This window comes from Polyodon spathula, chromosome 24, assembly GCF_017654505.1.
Source record: "Polyodon spathula isolate WHYD16114869_AA chromosome 24, ASM1765450v1, whole genome shotgun sequence".
Classification (NCBI taxonomy): Eukaryota; Metazoa; Chordata; class Actinopteri; order Acipenseriformes; family Polyodontidae; genus Polyodon; species Polyodon spathula.
Genome location: NC_054557.1, coordinates 5658802 through 5678131, shown reverse-complemented (window position 1 = coordinate 5678131; position 19330 = coordinate 5658802). Strand labels below are relative to the sequence as shown.

The following is a 19330-nucleotide window of genomic DNA, read 5'->3' as shown; positions in this document are numbered from 1 at the left end:
GAGAGGTTTAGTCATAGCACAGCAAGGGCACGATCTTCAATATTAAACATAACTTTGCAATGCTTTTACTGTTGCTGTTTATCTTCTGCGTATGTAATTTGATGCTGCTCAGTCCAGTTAAGTGCAAAATGCACAAGGTGACAGATTTTCGCAGTGCGGTTTACAGACATTTAAACCGGTGACTAATATGGAAAATATACAGGGTCAATAGGCCTGCTATAAAAAAATAAATAATGGAACAAAAACATAAGGGGATTTAGAGTGGCGACCGCAGACATTTGCTTGTTTAAAACAGGAAGATACGGATGAAAGCACCAGCAATAAAAAAACCTTTACTTAAATTTACTTCAGAATCAAATATTGAAAGGTCCCAGACTCAACTGGTAAAGGCACGGCCTGTGGTGTGTAGGGTAATACAGTCAGTATGGCGTGCTGCTTCAGCTGACCCTATTGGCCTGCTTTGGCCAGGTGCCTGGTGAGCTCAGACGGACACCTGGAGGGCTTGCCTTTGTCCTCCCGTTCTTATACTCCTGGGTGTAAAGAGGCAATTGGCTTGGTAGTAAGATCAGGGGATATCTGCTGACCTTCAGTTCTCCTGAGCTGTTGTAGGGAATTATGTGGTAAGGGGATACAATGACATTCTAAATTGATTAGATACTGCACCTCAGTCATCCATAAATAAAAGCAAAGTAAAGACAACAATCAGTGCAGAAAAGAACTGTGCATATTTTATTTGTGATTTTTAGGTAGACAAATAGCTTACATTTCTAAATAATTTACAATCTCCCTACAACCTTAAAATGAATAGATGTGCATGGCAGAGACATGAATTAGATGTACTGCTGTGTTGTCAACTAAAGATCTCAGTAATTAAAGTTCTATCCTGTGTGTTCCTGTAACTTTACACTGTTTCTTTCCCCTCCTTTTAACAGTTATATAAATGCAATTCTAAAAACCATATCAGGGTCAACAAAATCTGATATTTGGCCTACAAGTGAACACATGAGTTCTGCAAACTCAGTTTCCTTCTTAATTGCATGCTGCAAGAGGGAGATTCACCACAGGTTCATACCACTACTGTGCATCTTGACCCAATTTACCAAAACAGTATTTCTTTGCACCTCAGTTCACTCAATATCTGATCTGAAACTGTAAGGTTGCCAGTAATTGAACAGGTAGCAAAATAAATGCACTACCTGTGCACCGTCTGCTCGATGTTAAAACAAGCAGATCTTCAATCTGTTCTAGCCCTGTGTATCATTTAATCCTTTAAAACAGACACGAAGAAAAAAGCAAAGTACTCTGAAACAGCAGCTTCACAGTGATTGCAAGCTGAAAGCTGCAACTGATACACAGTATGTTGTAAGTGACAATTTTGTAAATCGTCACCCTTGAAAAGACAATGACGAGAAGGTAAACTGGGTTTAGGTTTTAGATTGGGTTGTGTCCATTTTGCCCGGAGTGTCAGTCTTCTCCCTTGGCTGCTGCGGAGTAGACAGGTGCTCCAGCTCGTAACTTCCGTTCTCTGCTCCCGGCCTCACCTCCCCCGAGCGCGGCCCCTTCTTATACACCAGAATCTGCTGCAGCTGCTGTCCTGCGTAGTCCGGTTTAGCTGTCAGAGGCCCAGCCGGCACCTTCAGGCCCAGAATGTCTGGCACCATATAGGATTTCAGCCAGCCCACCAGAGGGGTGCTGCCAGGAGTGTAGTGCGTCTGTCTGTGATAGAACAAGAGGCCATCCACCTGGAGAGATCACAAGTCACCGATCAGTTTGGGCAGTAACTGCAATTGTTCACTTACTCCTCATTTGATTTATTGAAGAGACACACTTTACAACAAGGTATACTGCTGGCATTCATACTGCCCTTTCAAGGCTGCAAATCACCTTATTACAAGCTATAGCACCATGAAAAAGTAGGTTACCGTGATCAATTGACACCACATGTACAGGTTATTTATAAAGACACTTGGGGACATAATAGAAATAAAGCAGAAAAGGTATTAGCATGAATTTCAGGAGCGAGAGGTGCCAAACACAGCAATGTAATCCTGTAACAGGGGACCCACAGCCCGTGATGAAGGAGGTGTCACTGAAAAGTGTGGATGCTTGTTTGCTGCTTGATTGACAGGAGACTAGAAGGCTGGGATTGGCATGTCCAAAGTTGCCGTGAAGACAGCTCTCGCTACCCCGCTAACAAATGGAGGTCTCACTTCCACACCCATCTGCTAAATTGGGCGAAATCTAATATCCCAAAACGAACTACCTGTCCTTCAGGCAGTTCACCCAACTGCAACCTCGCACTATACACACGACTGCTTGTGCGTTGCAACTTCCTTCTCCCGGAACAAACCCCCGACCACCTCCCGACCTCAGAGTATTCACACGATTGGCGTTATGGGTGGTTGTTTCGATTCCTGAACCCAGTCGTTCAGCAGCACAGACAGACTGATGCATCCGCAGCACTCTGACCCCTATAGCTTACAGCAGCTGTGATCGGTATAACCAGGACCCTATACCTGCTGATTAGGAGCTCACAGCTGGTAAACACACACACTGCTCTCTCCCGTAACACAGCAGGCAGGCTGCTGCACACAGAGTGTCAGGTTCCCCATTAAAATCAATCCTGTTCTTATTTATATACTCTTATTTACAATATACAATCACAGAAGCCCCCTCATGTGCACGGCCCCAGCCCTGCTGCAGCTCCACATTGTCACAATTTCCCTGTTCACAATAGAAATGAAATTGGCAAAAAAATAAATATAAGGAATCCACCACTATATTACTTAAGACATTTGCTTTAGAAAATATAAAAATAAGGGAAACAAGTAATTCTTATACATGGTACTGGTTGTATATTTTTAGTCTGCAATCTGGTAGCTGCAAATCAGATAAAGACGATGATTTTTCAAGCATGATGGTACATGAGAGCAAAAAGCTTCATATGGAATTTCTGTCCCCTAATCTTCTGTGATGTTTGAAACCATTCTTAGCTTTTTCTTTATTACTCAAGACTATGCTGTTCATTCACTAGTTCCTCTTCAGTTTAGGTGCCTGTCACAGATGTATGTAATGTAGACTGGATCAGTAAAAGCATCTTAAGAACAGTAAGCACCAGCAGCATCTAGTGCACAGAACTGTAATGCCAGCAAAACAAAAGAAACGCGATACAAAGTGGGAGACCTCTAGATGGCGCTGGCTCTTACTTCTACATAGACATTTATATATAGATATATAAATGTTAAGGGAGCAGTATACATTTCATACAATGAAGACACTGAAGTCACTCTACAAGATGCGATCCACACCCCTAATGAAAAGCAGCCGTACCTGGAAGCTGTACTCCGCAGCGAAGGCCTGACAGATGGATGCAGCCGAGCACGGGACGCTTTGTAGACTAACAAACCGGAACTGTGTGCAGAAACAAACACATTCAAGAAAAAAAAAAAAATTGTAGCTAAGAAAAGCATTTCATAAATCTTTTGCACGTATATATATATTTTAGCAAACATGTATTTTTATTTTAAAACAGACATCTGGTACTATAGACAAATCCCTGTTTGCTTGCCTTGCCTGGAAGCCTGTTGCAGATTTACTTCATTGGTCATGCCACCCCAGCAGTGTCTTTTAGGTCAAACCATCGTCAGGCAATAGGGGAAGCAGCAGAAAAGGTTTTTGACGGGTAAGAAGCCAGTGAAGTGAAAGCCAGTCCAAATGGATGGCTTGTAAACAGAGATTTATTTACCCAGAGTATGACTAGATATCAGGATTTAAAATGAAAATACATTTCTGCTAAAACATTCAGTTCTTTCAAAACGACACCTTTGAAACCTATATGAATGTGCAAGTCGGAGAACTATTGCTAGCTACAACTACTTTAAAAGGAAACGTTTCTTTTTCTTGTTTTTATTTGCACAGCATTCCAAAGTAAAATAAAAAAAAAAAAAACCTAAAGTTTTCAGAGTTGATACAATACAAAATCCAAATCAGCAGTGATTCTAGTTTCAAATAAAAATCAATGGTCAAATATACACAGATGTTAAATTCAATACATTTTTACCAAGTTACTGTACAGGTACACAATTCAAAATGTACTGCTGAAAATAAATATTGCAGCTGCCACATGGCAGGCTGTGGATTAACCAGGCAAAGTAACTGATCATGGAGTCAAATACATTAGATGTTAGCTTTGAACAATGCCATAGATTCCCGTTAGGTAACTGTCCATCAGTTACTTTGCCTGGTTAATTACATTGAGGTATGGGCTATTACCCAAACAATACAAGTTATCCTGGAGCTACTGCAACATTTTTCAAAGAAAGTGAAATAAAACTGATAGAAAGAACACTGCCACAATGCTTTTCACCAAATTAAAAAAGACAGCTATGACTCGTAATGTGCAAGAAAATCTACAATATAAATGATTGCACAGATAAAACAATTATAGGCACAGACTAATAAACTAGCTGGTCAGTATCATACAAACCCCCTGTCAGGACTGTAAATGCAATATTGAAGCTATTCTGGATTATCATATTGTGTTGATCCATTAAACCTAGATCAGCAGTATATACTTAAAAAAGTGTACAATCATCCACAGATAATGATCCCCTCAATAAACTTGTCTTTTACCAAAAGACCATGATAAGTTTCCAGAAAGATTTGTAAATGGTGTTGGACCCATCACATGATGTGAAGGACACGAGAGGTCCACTGGTTTACAATATACACTATGAAGCAACATGGTTTACACAGGTGAACCAGACATGCAGTGCATGGTAAACACATACATAGCCAGAGCAGTACCATTCACTGGCTAAACTTAACGCAGTACGAAGGTTCACTACACTGGATGCCTACCGGATTGATCTTGGTTATTTCTGCGAGCTTCGCCTCCTCCTCCTGCATTTTCGACTGGAGCCAATAGAATCGGAACTCTGTCTGGAGGGAAATGGACAAAAAAAATGACAATTAAGGAGGGCCCAGAACAAACACTGAAGACTATAAAACCTAGCACACGCTTAGACACCGTGCTGAACTTCAGCAACTTTTTATAACACAGTTGATCACTCTGCAAAAACCCAAGGCAGTTTCAATAATCGCAGTCCTTACTGAATTCTGAGTTTTTCACATATTCTGAGAGAAAAGTATTGAATAAATATTTTTCACCTCACTGCACCTGCTTAAAATCCTGATTTTTTATATATATATATATATATATATATATATATATATATATATATATATATATATATATATATATACACACACATACACACACACATACAGTACTGTGCAAAAGTTTTAGGCAGGTGTGAAAAAATGCTGTAAAGTAAGAATGCTTTCAAAAATTGACATGTTAATAGTTTATATTTATCAATTAAAATGCAAAGTGAGTGAACAGAAGAAAAATCTACATCAAATCAATATTTGGTGTGACCACCCTTTGCCTTCAAAACAGCATCAATTCTTCTAGGTACACTTGCACAGTTTTTGAAGGAACTCGGCAGGTAGGTTAGCCCAAACACCTTGGAGAACTAACCACGATTCTTCTGTGGATTTAGGCAGCCTCAGTTGCTTCTCTCTCTTCATGTAATCCCAGACAGACTCGATGATGTTGTGATCAGGGCTCTGTGAGGGCCATACCATCACTTCCAGGACTCCTTCTTCTTTACGCTGAAGATAGTTCTTAATGACTTTCGCTGTATGTTTGGGGTCATTGTCATGCTGCTGAATAAATTTGGGGCCAATCAGATGCCTCCCTGATGGTACTGCATGATGGGTAAGTATCTGCCTGTACTTCTCAGCATTGAGGAGACCATTAATTCTGACCAAATCCCCAACTCCATTTGCAGAAATGCAGCCCCAAACTTGTAAGGAACCTCCACCATGCTTCACTGTTGCCTGCAGACACTCATTCGTGTACCGCTCTACAGCCCTTCGGCGAACAAACTGCCTTCTGCTACAGCCAAATATTTCAAATTTTGACTCATCAGTCCAGAGCACCTGCTGCCATTTTTCTGCACCCCAGTTCCTGTGTTTACGTGCACAGTTGAGTCGCTTGGCGTTGTTTCCACGTCGGAAGTATGGCTTTTTGGCTTCCATGAAGGCCACTTCTGACTAGACTTCTCCGGACAGTAGATGGATGTACCAGGGTCCCACTGTTTTCTGCCAATTCTGAGCTGACAGCATTGCTGGACAGCTTCCGATTGCTAAGGGAAATAAGCATGATGTGTCTTTCATCTGCTGCAGTAAGTTTCTTTGGCCGACCACTGCGTCTACAGTCCTCAACGTTGCCCGTTTCTTTGTGCTTCTTCAAGAGAGCTTGGACAGCACATCTGGAAACCCCTGTCTGCCTTGAAATTTCTGCCTGGGAGAGACCTTGCTGATGCAGTATAATTACCTTGTGTCTTGTTGCTGTGCTCAGTCTTGCCATGGTGTATGACTTTTGACAGTAAACTGTCTTCAGCAACCTCACCTTGTTAGCTGAGTTTGGCTGTTCCTCACCCAGTTTTATTCCTCCTACACAGCTGTTTCTGTTTCAGTTAATGATTGTGTTTCAACCTACATATTGAATTGATGAGCATTAGCACCTGTTTGATATAATTGTTTAATCATATACCTGACTATGTGCTTACAAAATCCCTGACTTTGTGCAAGTGTACCTAGAATAACTGATGCTGTTTTGAAGGCAAAGGGTGGTCACACCAAATATGGATTTGATGTAGATTTTTCTTCTGTTCACTCACTTTGCATTTAGTTAATTGATAAATATAATCTATTAACATGTCTGTTTTTGAAAGCATTCTTACTTTACAACATTTTTCCACACCTGCCTAAAACTTTTGCACAGTACTGTATATATCATTGAAATCAATATTTTTCTTTTTTAAACTGGTACATTAAAGTTTTCAGTCCACTTTGAAGACATAGTTTTACACCATCTGCTGGATATCTGCCACTACTGCACCTTGAGAATCATTTTAAAGTCCATTTTGTTTTTTTTTTTTTTTTTTTTTAAATCTTTTTACATATCAATTAACTATGCCAGTATTTTACCAGCACTTTATTTTCACACTGTTCCTGATCTCCACCCCTCCCCCCCGTTAGGTTCTCTGGACTGCAGGCATACATCAAGCCCATCACACTCCCCAGGCATTGCTCAATCAGAGGGCTAAACAGAAGTATCTAACCCCAATGCAAAAAGGGATTTGAATTGCCCATACCTGGCAGTCATACACAGGGTGTCCTCTCCAGCACATGACATCTAAGACATAATATGTCCTGTCCACTTCACTGAAGATACAGTCCAAGATGGTGTAATCTAAAGACAGAGCCAGGGGAAACTGCTGTGTTCAATGACTTCATTCAACAAAAACAACCTCAATTTATATAGCGTCTTTCAGGCCATGAATCCTCAAAACACATAATAACCCTTTCCACGCACTACTAAGAGACCAAGACACCTACTGTTTTGTGCCAGTGACCTTTCCTTCCTGAGAAACAAGGTCATGAGTTAGTGTTACAGAACACCCTGCAAAGTTTACAAGAAACTCCTTTCATTATTTTTTCTATGTCCTGTGTTGTCCATATTGAAGCATCATATATTTAATCACACTGCTAACACTTTTACATTTTTTTATCACACATCATAAATCCTGAACTAGATACAGTGGGGTGTTATGAAACATAAATCCATTCTCCTGGCGAATGTTCCCAAATCAAATTTATCTGTGATGTGTGAATTAAAAATAAATTCAAAACTATTGCGAATATGTTGAAAACTGCTGTGATATTGACAATAGGAAGTCCTGCAACATGATTTGCCAGCTTGAACAACTTTTCATGAATTCTGTTCTATTTTTTCATGAACTCTGTTTTCTGACTCTAGTATGCAGTATTTATACAGAAGATCACAAATGCAAACAAGAGAGTCAAAATAATACTGATTATATCAACATGTAATATTTGTAAAGTCTTACAGGAATACAAAAGTTCACAATAAAAAGGCACTTCTAAATTAGGCCCAGAAAGTTGAAGCAAGCACTAAAAGGTAATTTTCTGAGAGGAATAAAACTAGGAACTGTATAAAATAAGAATCTGCTTGCAGTTAAAGTACTGTTAGGTGTAGTGGTCAGGTCTTTATAATGTGTTTGTATATAACCCTACATACAGTCTATATGAGCATGAAGTATCCCGACTCACAGCCAGGCAGCCCCTTGTGTTTTAGTCCTGTGGACGCACGTACCTTTTCCCATGGCAGAGTTGCACCGGTTTCCACCTGGCAACAGGGAAGGGAAGCGGTTCACACAGTAGCCACTTTTCGTATAGACTGCAGTTGAACCCTAAAATAAAAAAAATGATAATAAAAAGAACACAGTTCTCCTGCTATCAGTTCTAGTCAGTGAACTGAGAGTATATTGTGGAACGGACTTCATAGCATTCCGATTGAACAGCCTTAAAATTACAGTGGGGCACAGTTTCCAGGACATTATCCTTCCAAGCAAGTCGTAAAATTCCAAGGCAAGTTTGTAAATCCATTAGAGCACTCATGTACTACGATGTACTTCCAATGACTGTCTATATATGTATATACCTGGACACTGACCTGTCCTACATAACATATGTATGTATGTACATGTACATATGTATATTAATGTATATAATACATATTATATATATATATATATATATATATATATATATATATATATATGTAATGGACATACACAAAATAGTCCAAATTGGTGAAGTGAAATGAAAAAAATAACTTGTTTCAAAAAATTCTAAAAAATAAATAACGGAAAAGTGGTGCGTGCATATGTATTCACCCCCTTTGCTAATAAGCCTCCAAATAAGATCTGGTGCAACCAATTACCTTCAGAAGTCACATAATTAGTTAAATAAAGTCCACCTGTGTGCAATCTAAGTGTCACATGATCTCAGTATATATACACCTGTTCTGAAAGGCCCCAGAGTCTGCAACACCACCAAGCAAGCGGCACCATGAAGATCAAGGAGCTCTCCAAACAGGTCAGGGACAAAGTTGTGGAGAAGTACAGATCAGGGTTGGGTTATAAAAAAATATCCGAAACTTTGAACATCCCACGGAGCACCGTTAAAGCCATTATTAAAAAATTTAAAGAATATGGCACCACAACAAACCTGGCAAGAGAGGGCCACCCACCAAAACTCACGGACCAGGCAAGGAGGGCATTAATCAGAGAGGCAACAAAGAGACCAAAGATAACCCTGAAGGAGCTGCAAAGCTCCACAGCGGAGATTGGAGTATCTGTCCATAGGACCACTTTAAGCCGTACACTCCACAGAGCTGGGCTTTACGGAAGAGTGGCCAGAAAAAAGCCATTGCTTAAAGAAAAAAATAAGCAAACACGTTTGGTGTTTGCCAAAAGGCATGTGGGAGACTCCCCAAACATATGGAAGAAGGTACTCTGGTCAGATGAGACTAAAATTGAGCTTTCTGGCCATCAAGGAAAACGCTATGTCTGGCACAAACCCAACACCTCTCATCACCCCGAGAACACCATCCCCACAGTGAAGCATGGTGGTGGCAGCATCATGCTGTGGGGATGTTTTTCATCGTAAGGGACTGGGAAACTGGTCAGAATTGAAGGAATGATGGATGGCGCTAAATACAGGGAAATTCTTGAGGGAAACCTGTTTCAGTCTTCCAGAGATTTGAAACTGGGACGGAGGTTCACCTTCCAGCAGGACAATGACCCTTAGCATACTGCTAAAGCAACATTTGAGTGGTTTAAGGGGAAACATTTGAATGGCCTAGTCAAAGCTCAGACCTCAATCCAATTGAGAATCTGTGGTATGACTTAAAGATTGCTGTACACCAGCGGAACCCATCCAACTGGGAGGAGCTGGAGCAGTTTTGCCTTGAAGAATGGGCAAAAATCCCAGTGGCTAGATGTGCCAAGCTTATAGATACATACCCCAAGAGATTTGCAGCTGTAATTGCTGCAAAAGGTGGCTCTACAAAGTATTGACTTTGGGAGGGGGGGTGAATACTTATGCATGCTCAAGTTTTCAGTTTTTTTGTCTTATTTCTTGTTTGTTTCACAATAAAAAATATTTTGCATCTTCAAAGTGGTAGGCATGTTGTGTAAATTATGACACAAACCCCCCAAAAATTCCAGGTTGTAAGGCAACAAAATAGGAAAAATGCCAGGGGGGGGGGGGGGGGGGGGGGGGGGGGGTCAATACTTTCGCAAGCTGTATATATATATATACTATATATATATATATATATATATATATATATATATATATTCTAACACAATGTTTCATGATCATTTCTTAGATTGATATTGGTGTGAAACAAATCTCCAGTTTAATTGTTCCGTTTCATCAATCACATTTATGAACGAGAGGAGGCCATTCAGCCCGTCTATGACTGTCCGCGTCCTCATAGCTGATTGATCTAGAACTGTCACGCAGGGTCTTAAAAGATCCAAGTGAATCTGCTTCACCAATATGACTAGGTAACCCATTCCATACACCCACCACTGTGTGAAAAAGTAGTCGTTGTAAAGAGAAAGTAATATATATAAAAATATCATTAATGGCTTCTGAAATAGGTTAAAATAAATCTTGCCAAAATTTGAAGGTTAACAGTATTAGACAAAAGGGTCAGAACCATAGAAGACAGCTGAATAACACATGAAGACATTATCTCAAAGAAGAGTGTGGTCTGTTTCAACAATATGGCTGGGTATTAAAACATTAATGTGGTACAATATCAAGAAGGCATCATAATAACTCCACTAACAGTCAGAGTACAGTAGCTTTGACAGTGAAATGATCAAGAAGGTAGCCAGAGTGACGAGAAGAGGAGAGAATGGGATGGGTCCTTACCTTGGATGCCACGATAAGAGACCTCTTCCCAACAGGACAGACCACCATTAGCCACTCAGTGGCCAGGTCCGAGGGGATGTCCACCAACCACTCCGACAGCATCAGCTGAGAGGAGACAGCAGCAAGACACATTCTTTATACAAAATGGCAAACCACACCAATAAGGATTATGCTTGTAGATCTATTAATAGCCAGTTTAAACAGGGAAATTATTCTGCAAGACTAACAGTTCATTGCTTTATTCAAACTTGGCCATGGTGGTAATCAAACATTGATTTTCTACATATGCTACACATTTTAAATTGCATTCCTTAGTTCATCTCAATCTCTACAAGTATGAAGAGTTTCCTCAAGACCTGCTAGTTCCAATACTGTATGTTTTGCTTCTTCAACACAGTGAAAATGATTTTTACTTTGACTACTTACTTCTCCTGTCAATAGACAGTACAAAATAGTTTTCCATGTGGTGTTAGTGTCTGAAGTGTAGGGTGTCATTGATGCGGTCTTAGGCTAAAACAATGTGTGAATAGGTTTACGTTTAATGGAAAACAGTGCTTATGGAATCATAGAAAACAGTTGTGTACCAAACACAATATAAACTCAAAAGGCAGGTTACACAAACCCAAATCAAGGTCAGTAAATACAAAATGTTTCTGTCTCTATACCCCGGAAACGTCACAGAACCTCTGAAATACAGCGTTGAGTTGCCCCTCACAGCGCTGCTTAATTAAATGTGGCAGCCTCAGTTGTCCCACATGCACATTTCTAATTAGATTGGCAGGGTGGGTGAAAGTATTTTGAGACTGACCTGATTGGCATAGTGTTTTGGCAGTTTCTTCTTCTCCCCAATCTCCATCCCCTCCTCTGATTCCTCTTCCTCCACCTGGTCTTCATCGCTGTCTGCTCCTGTCCAGTCACCATCTGCCAGCCTTCTTGCGTGGTTTACATAATTCAGCCTTTTCCTAAAAAACAATGTCCTTATATAAACATGCAAATCTAGATTTCTATATGGATTCATAGAATATGTGGGAAATCTATGGGAAAACTCCTCACGTACAAACGTTTTGGCAGGAGCCTTCATTATTACAATGATTTTATGTGGCTCTTATATTTCTGTGCAATTGCAGTGTAGACAATGTTGACTCCATGTTAGAGGAGATACAGGCAATTTAATATTCCATAAACCTTAGTTGTGCCCCATTTGTTATACAGGCTTCACATGTGCAATTTTGAAATATGCAAGTTACAGCAAAAATAAAATAAACCTGCTTTTAATGTGTGTATGTGCCATGTTTCGTTATTCACTGAGACCAAAAACCAACCCCAATGACATTATCCTTTGGCGTGATGTTTGGTTAGGGTATTGGCAGAACAACTACCTTATTTAGTTTAAATCATTTTGTTTTCACTTTGACTGGTGAGGTCAACATATCTGTCATAATACTTTGCAGCAGGTATTAGGACCCCACCTGCCCCTGCAATAGAGTCCTGTCCTTAAGTGTTAGGTGCTAACTGCTACTTTACACAATTTCAAAGCATGGTGGCAGGATACATTTGCCACATTCAGGCAAAAAGCCTGTTAGTTTTAAAGCCTTGGCTATTGCCCCTGTTGATGAAGTCCTGCAAATGTGCTAGTTTGTGCATATATACACACTGCTGTGCACAAATCTTAGACACGTTGCATTTTTCTACTCTGATGCATTATGATCATCAATTTACTCAAAGTCTCCACTAGTGTTTTCTAGTATATCAACCTTGACTTGCATAAAGAAGGAAAAACATTGAGTAAAATAGCTTGCATCAATTGATTTTTAAGGTGTGGTATCTGAAGCATAATCAACAAGTACAGAGAAACATCATTTGTAATTGACAAACCCAGGACTGGAAGGCCCAAAAAGCTGTGTAACAAGGACGAGCAATACTTGAAGATAATATGAATAGAAAGAAGACAAGTGTTGAATTGACAACAGAATAGGCAGAAGGCACAGGTGTCATCCATCCATCCATCCATCAACAGTCCAAAGCATCTATGACCATGTTCCATAGTCCAATTTCTGTTCTTGTGCATATTTTAGCCTTTTAGTCTTGTTCCCCTTTCTTAACAGAGGTATTCTTACTGCAACACATCCTTTAAGTCCTGATTTCAAGAGTGAGCTTCATACTGTTGATTTGATGGACAATGACACCTGTGCCTTCTGCCAGTTCTGTTGTCAATTCAACGCTTGTCTTCTTTCTATTCCTTAAGGATATTATCTTCAAGTATTGCTCATCCTTGTTACACAGCTTTATGGGTCTTCCAGTCCTGGGTTTGTCAATTACAGATGATGTTTCTGTGTTCTTGTTGATTATGCTTCGGATACCACACCTTGAAAATAGAGTGATGCGAGCTATTTCACTCAATGTTGTTTAATTGACAACAGAACTGGCAGAAGGCACAGGTGTCATTGTCCATCAAATCAACAGTATGAAGCTCACTCTTGAAATCAGGACTTAAAGGATGTGTTGCAGTAAGAATACCTCTTAAGGGACATAATACTAAAAGGCTAAAATATGCACAAGAACACAGAAATTGGACTATGGAACAATGGTAAAAGGTGTTTGGATTTATAATTAATATTATATATATATATATATATATATATATATATATATATATATATATATATATATATATATATATATATATATATATATATATATATATATACACACACACTGTATGAATATATACATACACACACACACTTACATACATACATACACACAAACCTGTATCTATATTTGATAGGTTTGAAAGGAGGTATAACAGCAGGGTACATACAGTACCAGTCAAAAGTTTGAGTACACCTGCTTGAAACCAGGTTTTTCATGATTATCTATGCTTTTAACTGTATAAGCTTGTCTATAAACACTTAATATTTCACTATATGATACATGTACATATAAGCCGATAATCATACGTGATCTGCATTAAAAAATTTCATTTTTAAAATGAAAATGTAAATCTTGGCAATTTCAATGAAATGGTCACCCAAAGCAAGGGGATTTCAGTCTGAAGCCCAAGTCAGTTAAAAGTCTGAAATGCGTATAAAACAGTGTTAGAACACTGGCCTAAGGATAAAAGTGTCTTTGTTAGATGTTCTCAGAGTTAACTAGCATGTTACCTAATTAACCTTTTGTCACCAATTCTTGTTAACAGGTGAGGGTCCGTGATTACTATAAATATAGGTAGCATAGGCACAAGTTTGTCATTCCTGAATGTAAGTGAGCAGAAAATGGCAAAATACTCAGTTAAGCAAAGAAAAAAAGACAGTATGTAATTACTTTAAGAAATGAAGGTCAATCTTTAAGACAAATCGCAAGAACTCTGCAAGAGTCTGTAACTCCTGTGGCCAAGACCATCAAACAGTTTGAAGAAACTGGCACTCATGAGGATCGAACAAGGTCAGGCAGGCCAAGGGTGACCTCGGAATCGCAGAACAAGTTCATTAGAGTCACAAGTTCGCAAAACTGGCGATTAACTGCCCCTGAAATACAAGCTCAGCTAAATGCTACTAGAAGTACAGATGTTTCAACATCAATTGTTCAGAGGAGATTGCGTGAAGCTGGCCTAACTGGAAGAACTGCTGCAAAGAAACCATTGTTAAGAGTGCAGAATAAGAGGAAGAGACTTGCCTGGGCCAAAAAACACAGAAACTGGACATTTAAGGAGTGGAAGTTGGTCAAAATTTGAAATATTTGGGTCCAACTGCCGAGTATTTGTAAGACACAGAGAGAGCGAGTGCATGAGTTCTGCATGTGTGGTTCCCACTGTCAAGCATGGAGGAGGCAGTGTCATGGTCTGGGGTTGCTTTGTTGGTGATCTTAACCAAGTCCATGGCACGCTCAACCAGCATGGCTATCATAGCATACTTCAGAGGCATGCCATTCCATCAGGATTACAGCTAGTTGGGCAGTCCTTCATTCTTCAGCAAGATAATGACCCGAAACATGCCTCAAAGTTGTGCAAGAACTATTTGGTGAAGAAGGAAAGTGAAAGACAACTCAATCTAATGACCTGGCCTGCCCAGTCTCCAGACCTAAATCCCATAGAACTTGTATGGGACGAACTGGACAGAAGAGTCAAAGCAAAGCTACCCACAAGTGCCCTACATCTCTGGGAATTGCTGCAGAAAAGCTGAGAAGACATGTCGGGTGATTTCCTGCTGAAACTTGTTAACCGAATGCCTTGTGTTTGTGAGGCTGTTATTAAGGCAAAGGGTGGCTATCTTGAGGAATCCAAGATCTAGAGACAATTTTCAATTTTCTTGAACATTGCTTTGATACTCCTTATGTTTTGTTTTGTATACTGTAACACGTGTTTCCATTTTCAAGTATTTACAGAAACATACGATGTAAAACATTGTCAGTTATGAAAAAAACCTAGTTTCCAGCTCCAACTTGAGTTTGAAGAACTGACCACTACATGTGGTTTTTTAGAATAAAAATCTTATTATTCTTTGTGTGTGTATACATATATATATAGTATATATATATTATATATATATATATATATATATATATATATCCCTAAGAGATTTAGAAAGCATCCACCTGTGATGGTCCCATCTTCCTGCAATACTGCCAAATTGGTAAATCTCTGTGGCATGTGGAGAGCAAAATTGTACACATATTGCACAGTACTCACGATTTCTGCAGCTCCAGGAACCTGCGGCGTCGCTCGCTCTGCTCCAGCACACTGTATTTGGACTTGTACTGCGCAAGGCGAGGGTGGGGTGCCGACGTGCTGTTGGGCTCCTGAGAGACCGAGAAGCTGGCGGAGAGGGCCTGGCTGAGTTCGTCCATTGCACTGCTTGAAGGCACAAATTTATTCATTTATTTATATATTACTGAAAAAACAACTGCTTATATTGTAGTCTCTTCAAGAGCAGCTGGTCATATAGTGTCACAAAATACACTTACATGATGTTACATTATGTCAGCTATCAGTTCGTTATTTGTCCCGTAATTAAAAAAAAAAAAAATAATAATACAAAATACAAAATAACAAACTATTTGAAAAACATAGCTTGCAGTTTGGGGCTATTTTGAGCCCGATTTATACAATGACTACTACACATTTGGCAAAATAACCGCAAGTTTTTACAACCCACGTTATTTTCTAAAGTCATGCGTACTTCCCTGCTAACTGGGGTCACTGGGTGTAGAAAGAGAATCTGTAGGTTTGTAGGATGATTTTGGGAAACTTTGGAGTAGGGACACCGCATATAGAAATATACCATCCAAAAAACATTAACGGTAGTTTGCATTATAAGTACCAACAATTAGAAATAAAATACACACAGGACTGCATAAAAATAAAATGCAGTCTGGGTGGCAGGAAATACAAAATGTTGGGGAAATTACAAAATGTAAAATGGCAGCACGTGGTAGCAGCCAGCCTGTTAATAATATATCATGCCACCAGATTAGCAGAGCTGGAGAAGCTGTTAATGTATGCGGTAAATCAAGGGGTTGGGTGTGTGGAAATGTATGGGTACGATGCCTTGGTCTAATTTTGGGAATATTTCACCTGGGATGTACAAAACAAACTCTGAACTAAATATATTAAATATATGGTCAATTCGAATTCGAATTACACGATTTATTACAGATCTTAAAAGAAAAAAAAAATCTTTAAATATGTACATGTTTTCATAACACTAATTATTTCAATGGGAGGCAATATCAAGTAAGACGTATCACTCTAAATCATAAATCTGTATATGAAAAAAAAAATTGGGGACCCCTGCTATCCTCGGCTTCTGTTCAGTACATCGCGACCCTATTCTGTCGTCTTCACTGTGACGCAGTAGGCAGGTTCTGTGAATACGTTTCTGTGCATAACACCTCAAACCCAATAAAACAGATAACCTTCTTTACCCTCCTGCGCTTATAAATCAGTTGACCTAACTGATTGCTGCTGTATATTATTATTATGCATCTAATATTACAATTTCTAAAACTGTACACGTTTAGAAAAAAAGTAAGCACTGTTAAAAAGACTGTCTAGATTAATGTACGTCTAGCTTGCCTTTACATACACAAATGTGCGTATCATAAATAATACAAAACAGTATTTTACATACACAAAATACTTACTGCTTTTTGAAAATCCCACAGATCAAGGCTTCAGTTACTGTTACTGCCTTGCTGCAACTTTTCGGTGGAATAACTATAAATTTACCCAGAGTTCATACACACGAACGGACGAGCAATCTTTATAGAGCGGCAGTTATTTTTCGTTGACCGTTTATTATTTCCCTCTCTATAATTTGATATTCTAGTTAGTTTATTATAATATAGTTTATTTATTCTATATATAATAGTACATTTTTAAAATAGCAATAACTGTTTGTCAGACTGATTTAAAAAAAAAAACAAAAACAAAAAAAACTTGAAACACGACTTCCTGTTATGCGTCCTAGTGAATTTCGGGAGTTGTAGTTTTTGTTTATCAGCTTTTGTGGCGAGTTTATTTTTTTCATTTTGTTTGCTTCACAGAAAGTTATCAAATAAAACATACAAATCTATATTTCTTCTGGTTTTGTTACCATTTGTGTGCATGTTGTACTTTGTATCCATATTATGTCTCACTTTTACTGTCTATTTCTCTTAATCTATATAAAAAAAGGTGTTGTACTCTTGTGATGTTATGCGTTCTGTGTTTCTCCAGAAACACAGCAAAGGTAAAACTCTAACATGTGAAATAGCTGATTGTGGAGAGACCAGATTTTCCTAAATGCCCTGTCCTGTAGTTCAGGTACCCACAGTGTGCCTCAAGGAATGAACATCTGCTTCTGTTCGCATTTCAGCCTCCGAGGGGCAGTACAGAACTTTTTTTTTTTTAAAGAAAGAAAGAAAAAATCCTCAAGTAAAAACTTTCCCTGACTGTCCTCGTCAGTACGTCATGGAAAGAGTTGCATTGTTAAACAACCGAGACTGAGGAATAGTTACAAATAATCATTAATCATTAATTATACAAACAGACAACCATCGAGCTACACGCTGTGCGGCTTAAAGGAAAGAGGGTGGGTGGATACAGTTAGGGACTAACATTAAGGATTGTTTTTTTTATTTTATTTTATTTTACAGAAAATATGGAGCAAGTTTACAAAGGAATGTCGATCAAGCCCACAATGCACTTGGAATATTCATTACTCACCCCTTTTTAGAAAAAAAAATAAATGCCGTGCTGATTTCCCAGGGCAGGACGCCTTTGTGCTGGAGCGAAATGTTAAAATAATGTTTTCATTTGTGTTTTCCTTTCTGTAACCGAGATGGAGAGCAATCGCCCGGGTTTCGTTTGGACTATTACGTTTTAACCAGAAACAAAATATACGGATATGGAACATTCTGAAAGAAACAACTGTTAGGACTTCAGGAGCCGGTGCGTCCTTTCCGAGGGGGGACGTTTGGAACGGACTTGATGATAAGGGATCAATAACTGGAGATTTTAACAGCCGCTGCTGTTGTTGACTTGCAAGGGCAAAGGAAGATACAAGCAGAAAGGAACGTTTAACAGATGTTGGGTTTATCGAGAGGTCAGAGTTAGTGTTGATAAACGCGACTATAAACTTTTCTATTTGTTTCAAGTAGATTGTTGTTACTGTTTTCGTGTGTTTGACAATAGAAGACCTAATCACGTTTAATTATATATGTATATATTTATTGTTAATTGATGAAGTGAATACGTGATCAAAATAGAATACAATTTTCTGAGTGAGTGTTTTAAGATTTGTTTTCAGAAACACTCAGCATACGTGGCTGTCGTTATTTTAAAGGCCATGGGTTAGACAGGCTGTTTATTTAGAGCACTGAGAAACTGTTTTACGCGGTGGTTCCGTGTTGTCAGTTGCATAGCGATAAATGGCAGAGGAGTTCACTTTTTGTTTTGCTTACGTTTGCACTAAAGCTTTGTATTCATAGAAGTGGACATATATTTGACACTTGGAACCTAGTTACTCCAAAAGTTGTTATTTTTCAGCCTAAATTAACTACCCTACTGTTTTTGACAAATACATACCTGTGCAGTAGTTTTGAATCAAAGAGAATCGCTCCCCTTTCCACTAATTGATTTAATTTGCACTGGATCTATAATTTACTTTGTGGACAAATGCTGGAACTGGACACAAAATAAATACATTTTAAAACAGCCGTGATTGATCCCTACGTCACTTTGTGACGTGCCTAACAAACACAGACGTGCTTGGAATCTAAATTGTCGGTGGAAGACGGATAGCGTGCGCCAACTCCAAATTTTGATGATGCAATTGCTATTAGTGACGTTGGATTTTTAGAAAACAACAGTGCTGTGAACTCCAATACTACTAACAGACATTTCTATTAGGTGCAGTAATGCTGTGAACTGTTACAAGAAGCATATTGCAATTTCTATATATATATA

At 38.9% G+C, this 19330-nt stretch overlaps 1 protein-coding gene across 6 annotated transcripts; it reads right to left on the bottom strand.

The window, feature by feature from the left end:
• Positions 1–706: 706 nt before the first annotated feature.
• On the bottom strand, positions 707–19328 carry LOC121299120 (snurportin-1-like). Of its 6 annotated transcripts, none has more exons than XM_041226676.1 (9): positions 18089–19328; positions 15572–15736; positions 11693–11846; positions 10885–10989; positions 8249–8345; positions 7227–7324; positions 4861–4941; positions 3331–3411; positions 707–1742 (listed from the first exon to the last, which is right to left on the bottom strand). In XM_041226676.1, the coding sequence occupies exons 2-9, from the start codon at positions 15727–15729 to the stop codon at positions 1425–1427; spliced, it is 1092 nt and encodes a 363-aa protein (XP_041082610.1). In that variant the 5' UTR covers positions 15730–15736; positions 18089–19328; the 3' UTR covers positions 707–1424. The 6 variants fall into 6 exon arrangements, with proteins under 6 accessions (XP_041082610.1, XP_041082611.1, XP_041082614.1 ...); XM_041226677.1 differs by having other exon boundaries at positions 15572–15733; XM_041226680.1 differs by having other exon boundaries at positions 15572–15733; positions 18950–19328.
• Between the last annotated feature and the right edge of the window lie 2 nt (positions 19329–19330).

Bases quoted from the DNA above. Each gene is read 5' to 3' on its own strand.
- LOC121299120 (XM_041226676.1), bottom strand. From the start codon at position 15,729: ATGGACGAACTCAGCCAGGCCCTCTCCGCCAGCTTCTCGGTCTCTCAG. The intron at 7,325-8,248 runs GTACGTGCGTCC...CTCTGTCTTTAG, and splicing joins CAACTCTGCCATGGGAAAAG to ATTACACCATCTTGGACTGT. The intron at 3,412-4,860 runs GTAGGCATCCAG...TTCTGCACACAG, and splicing joins AAATAACCAAGATCAATCCG to TTCCGGTTTGTTAGTCTACA.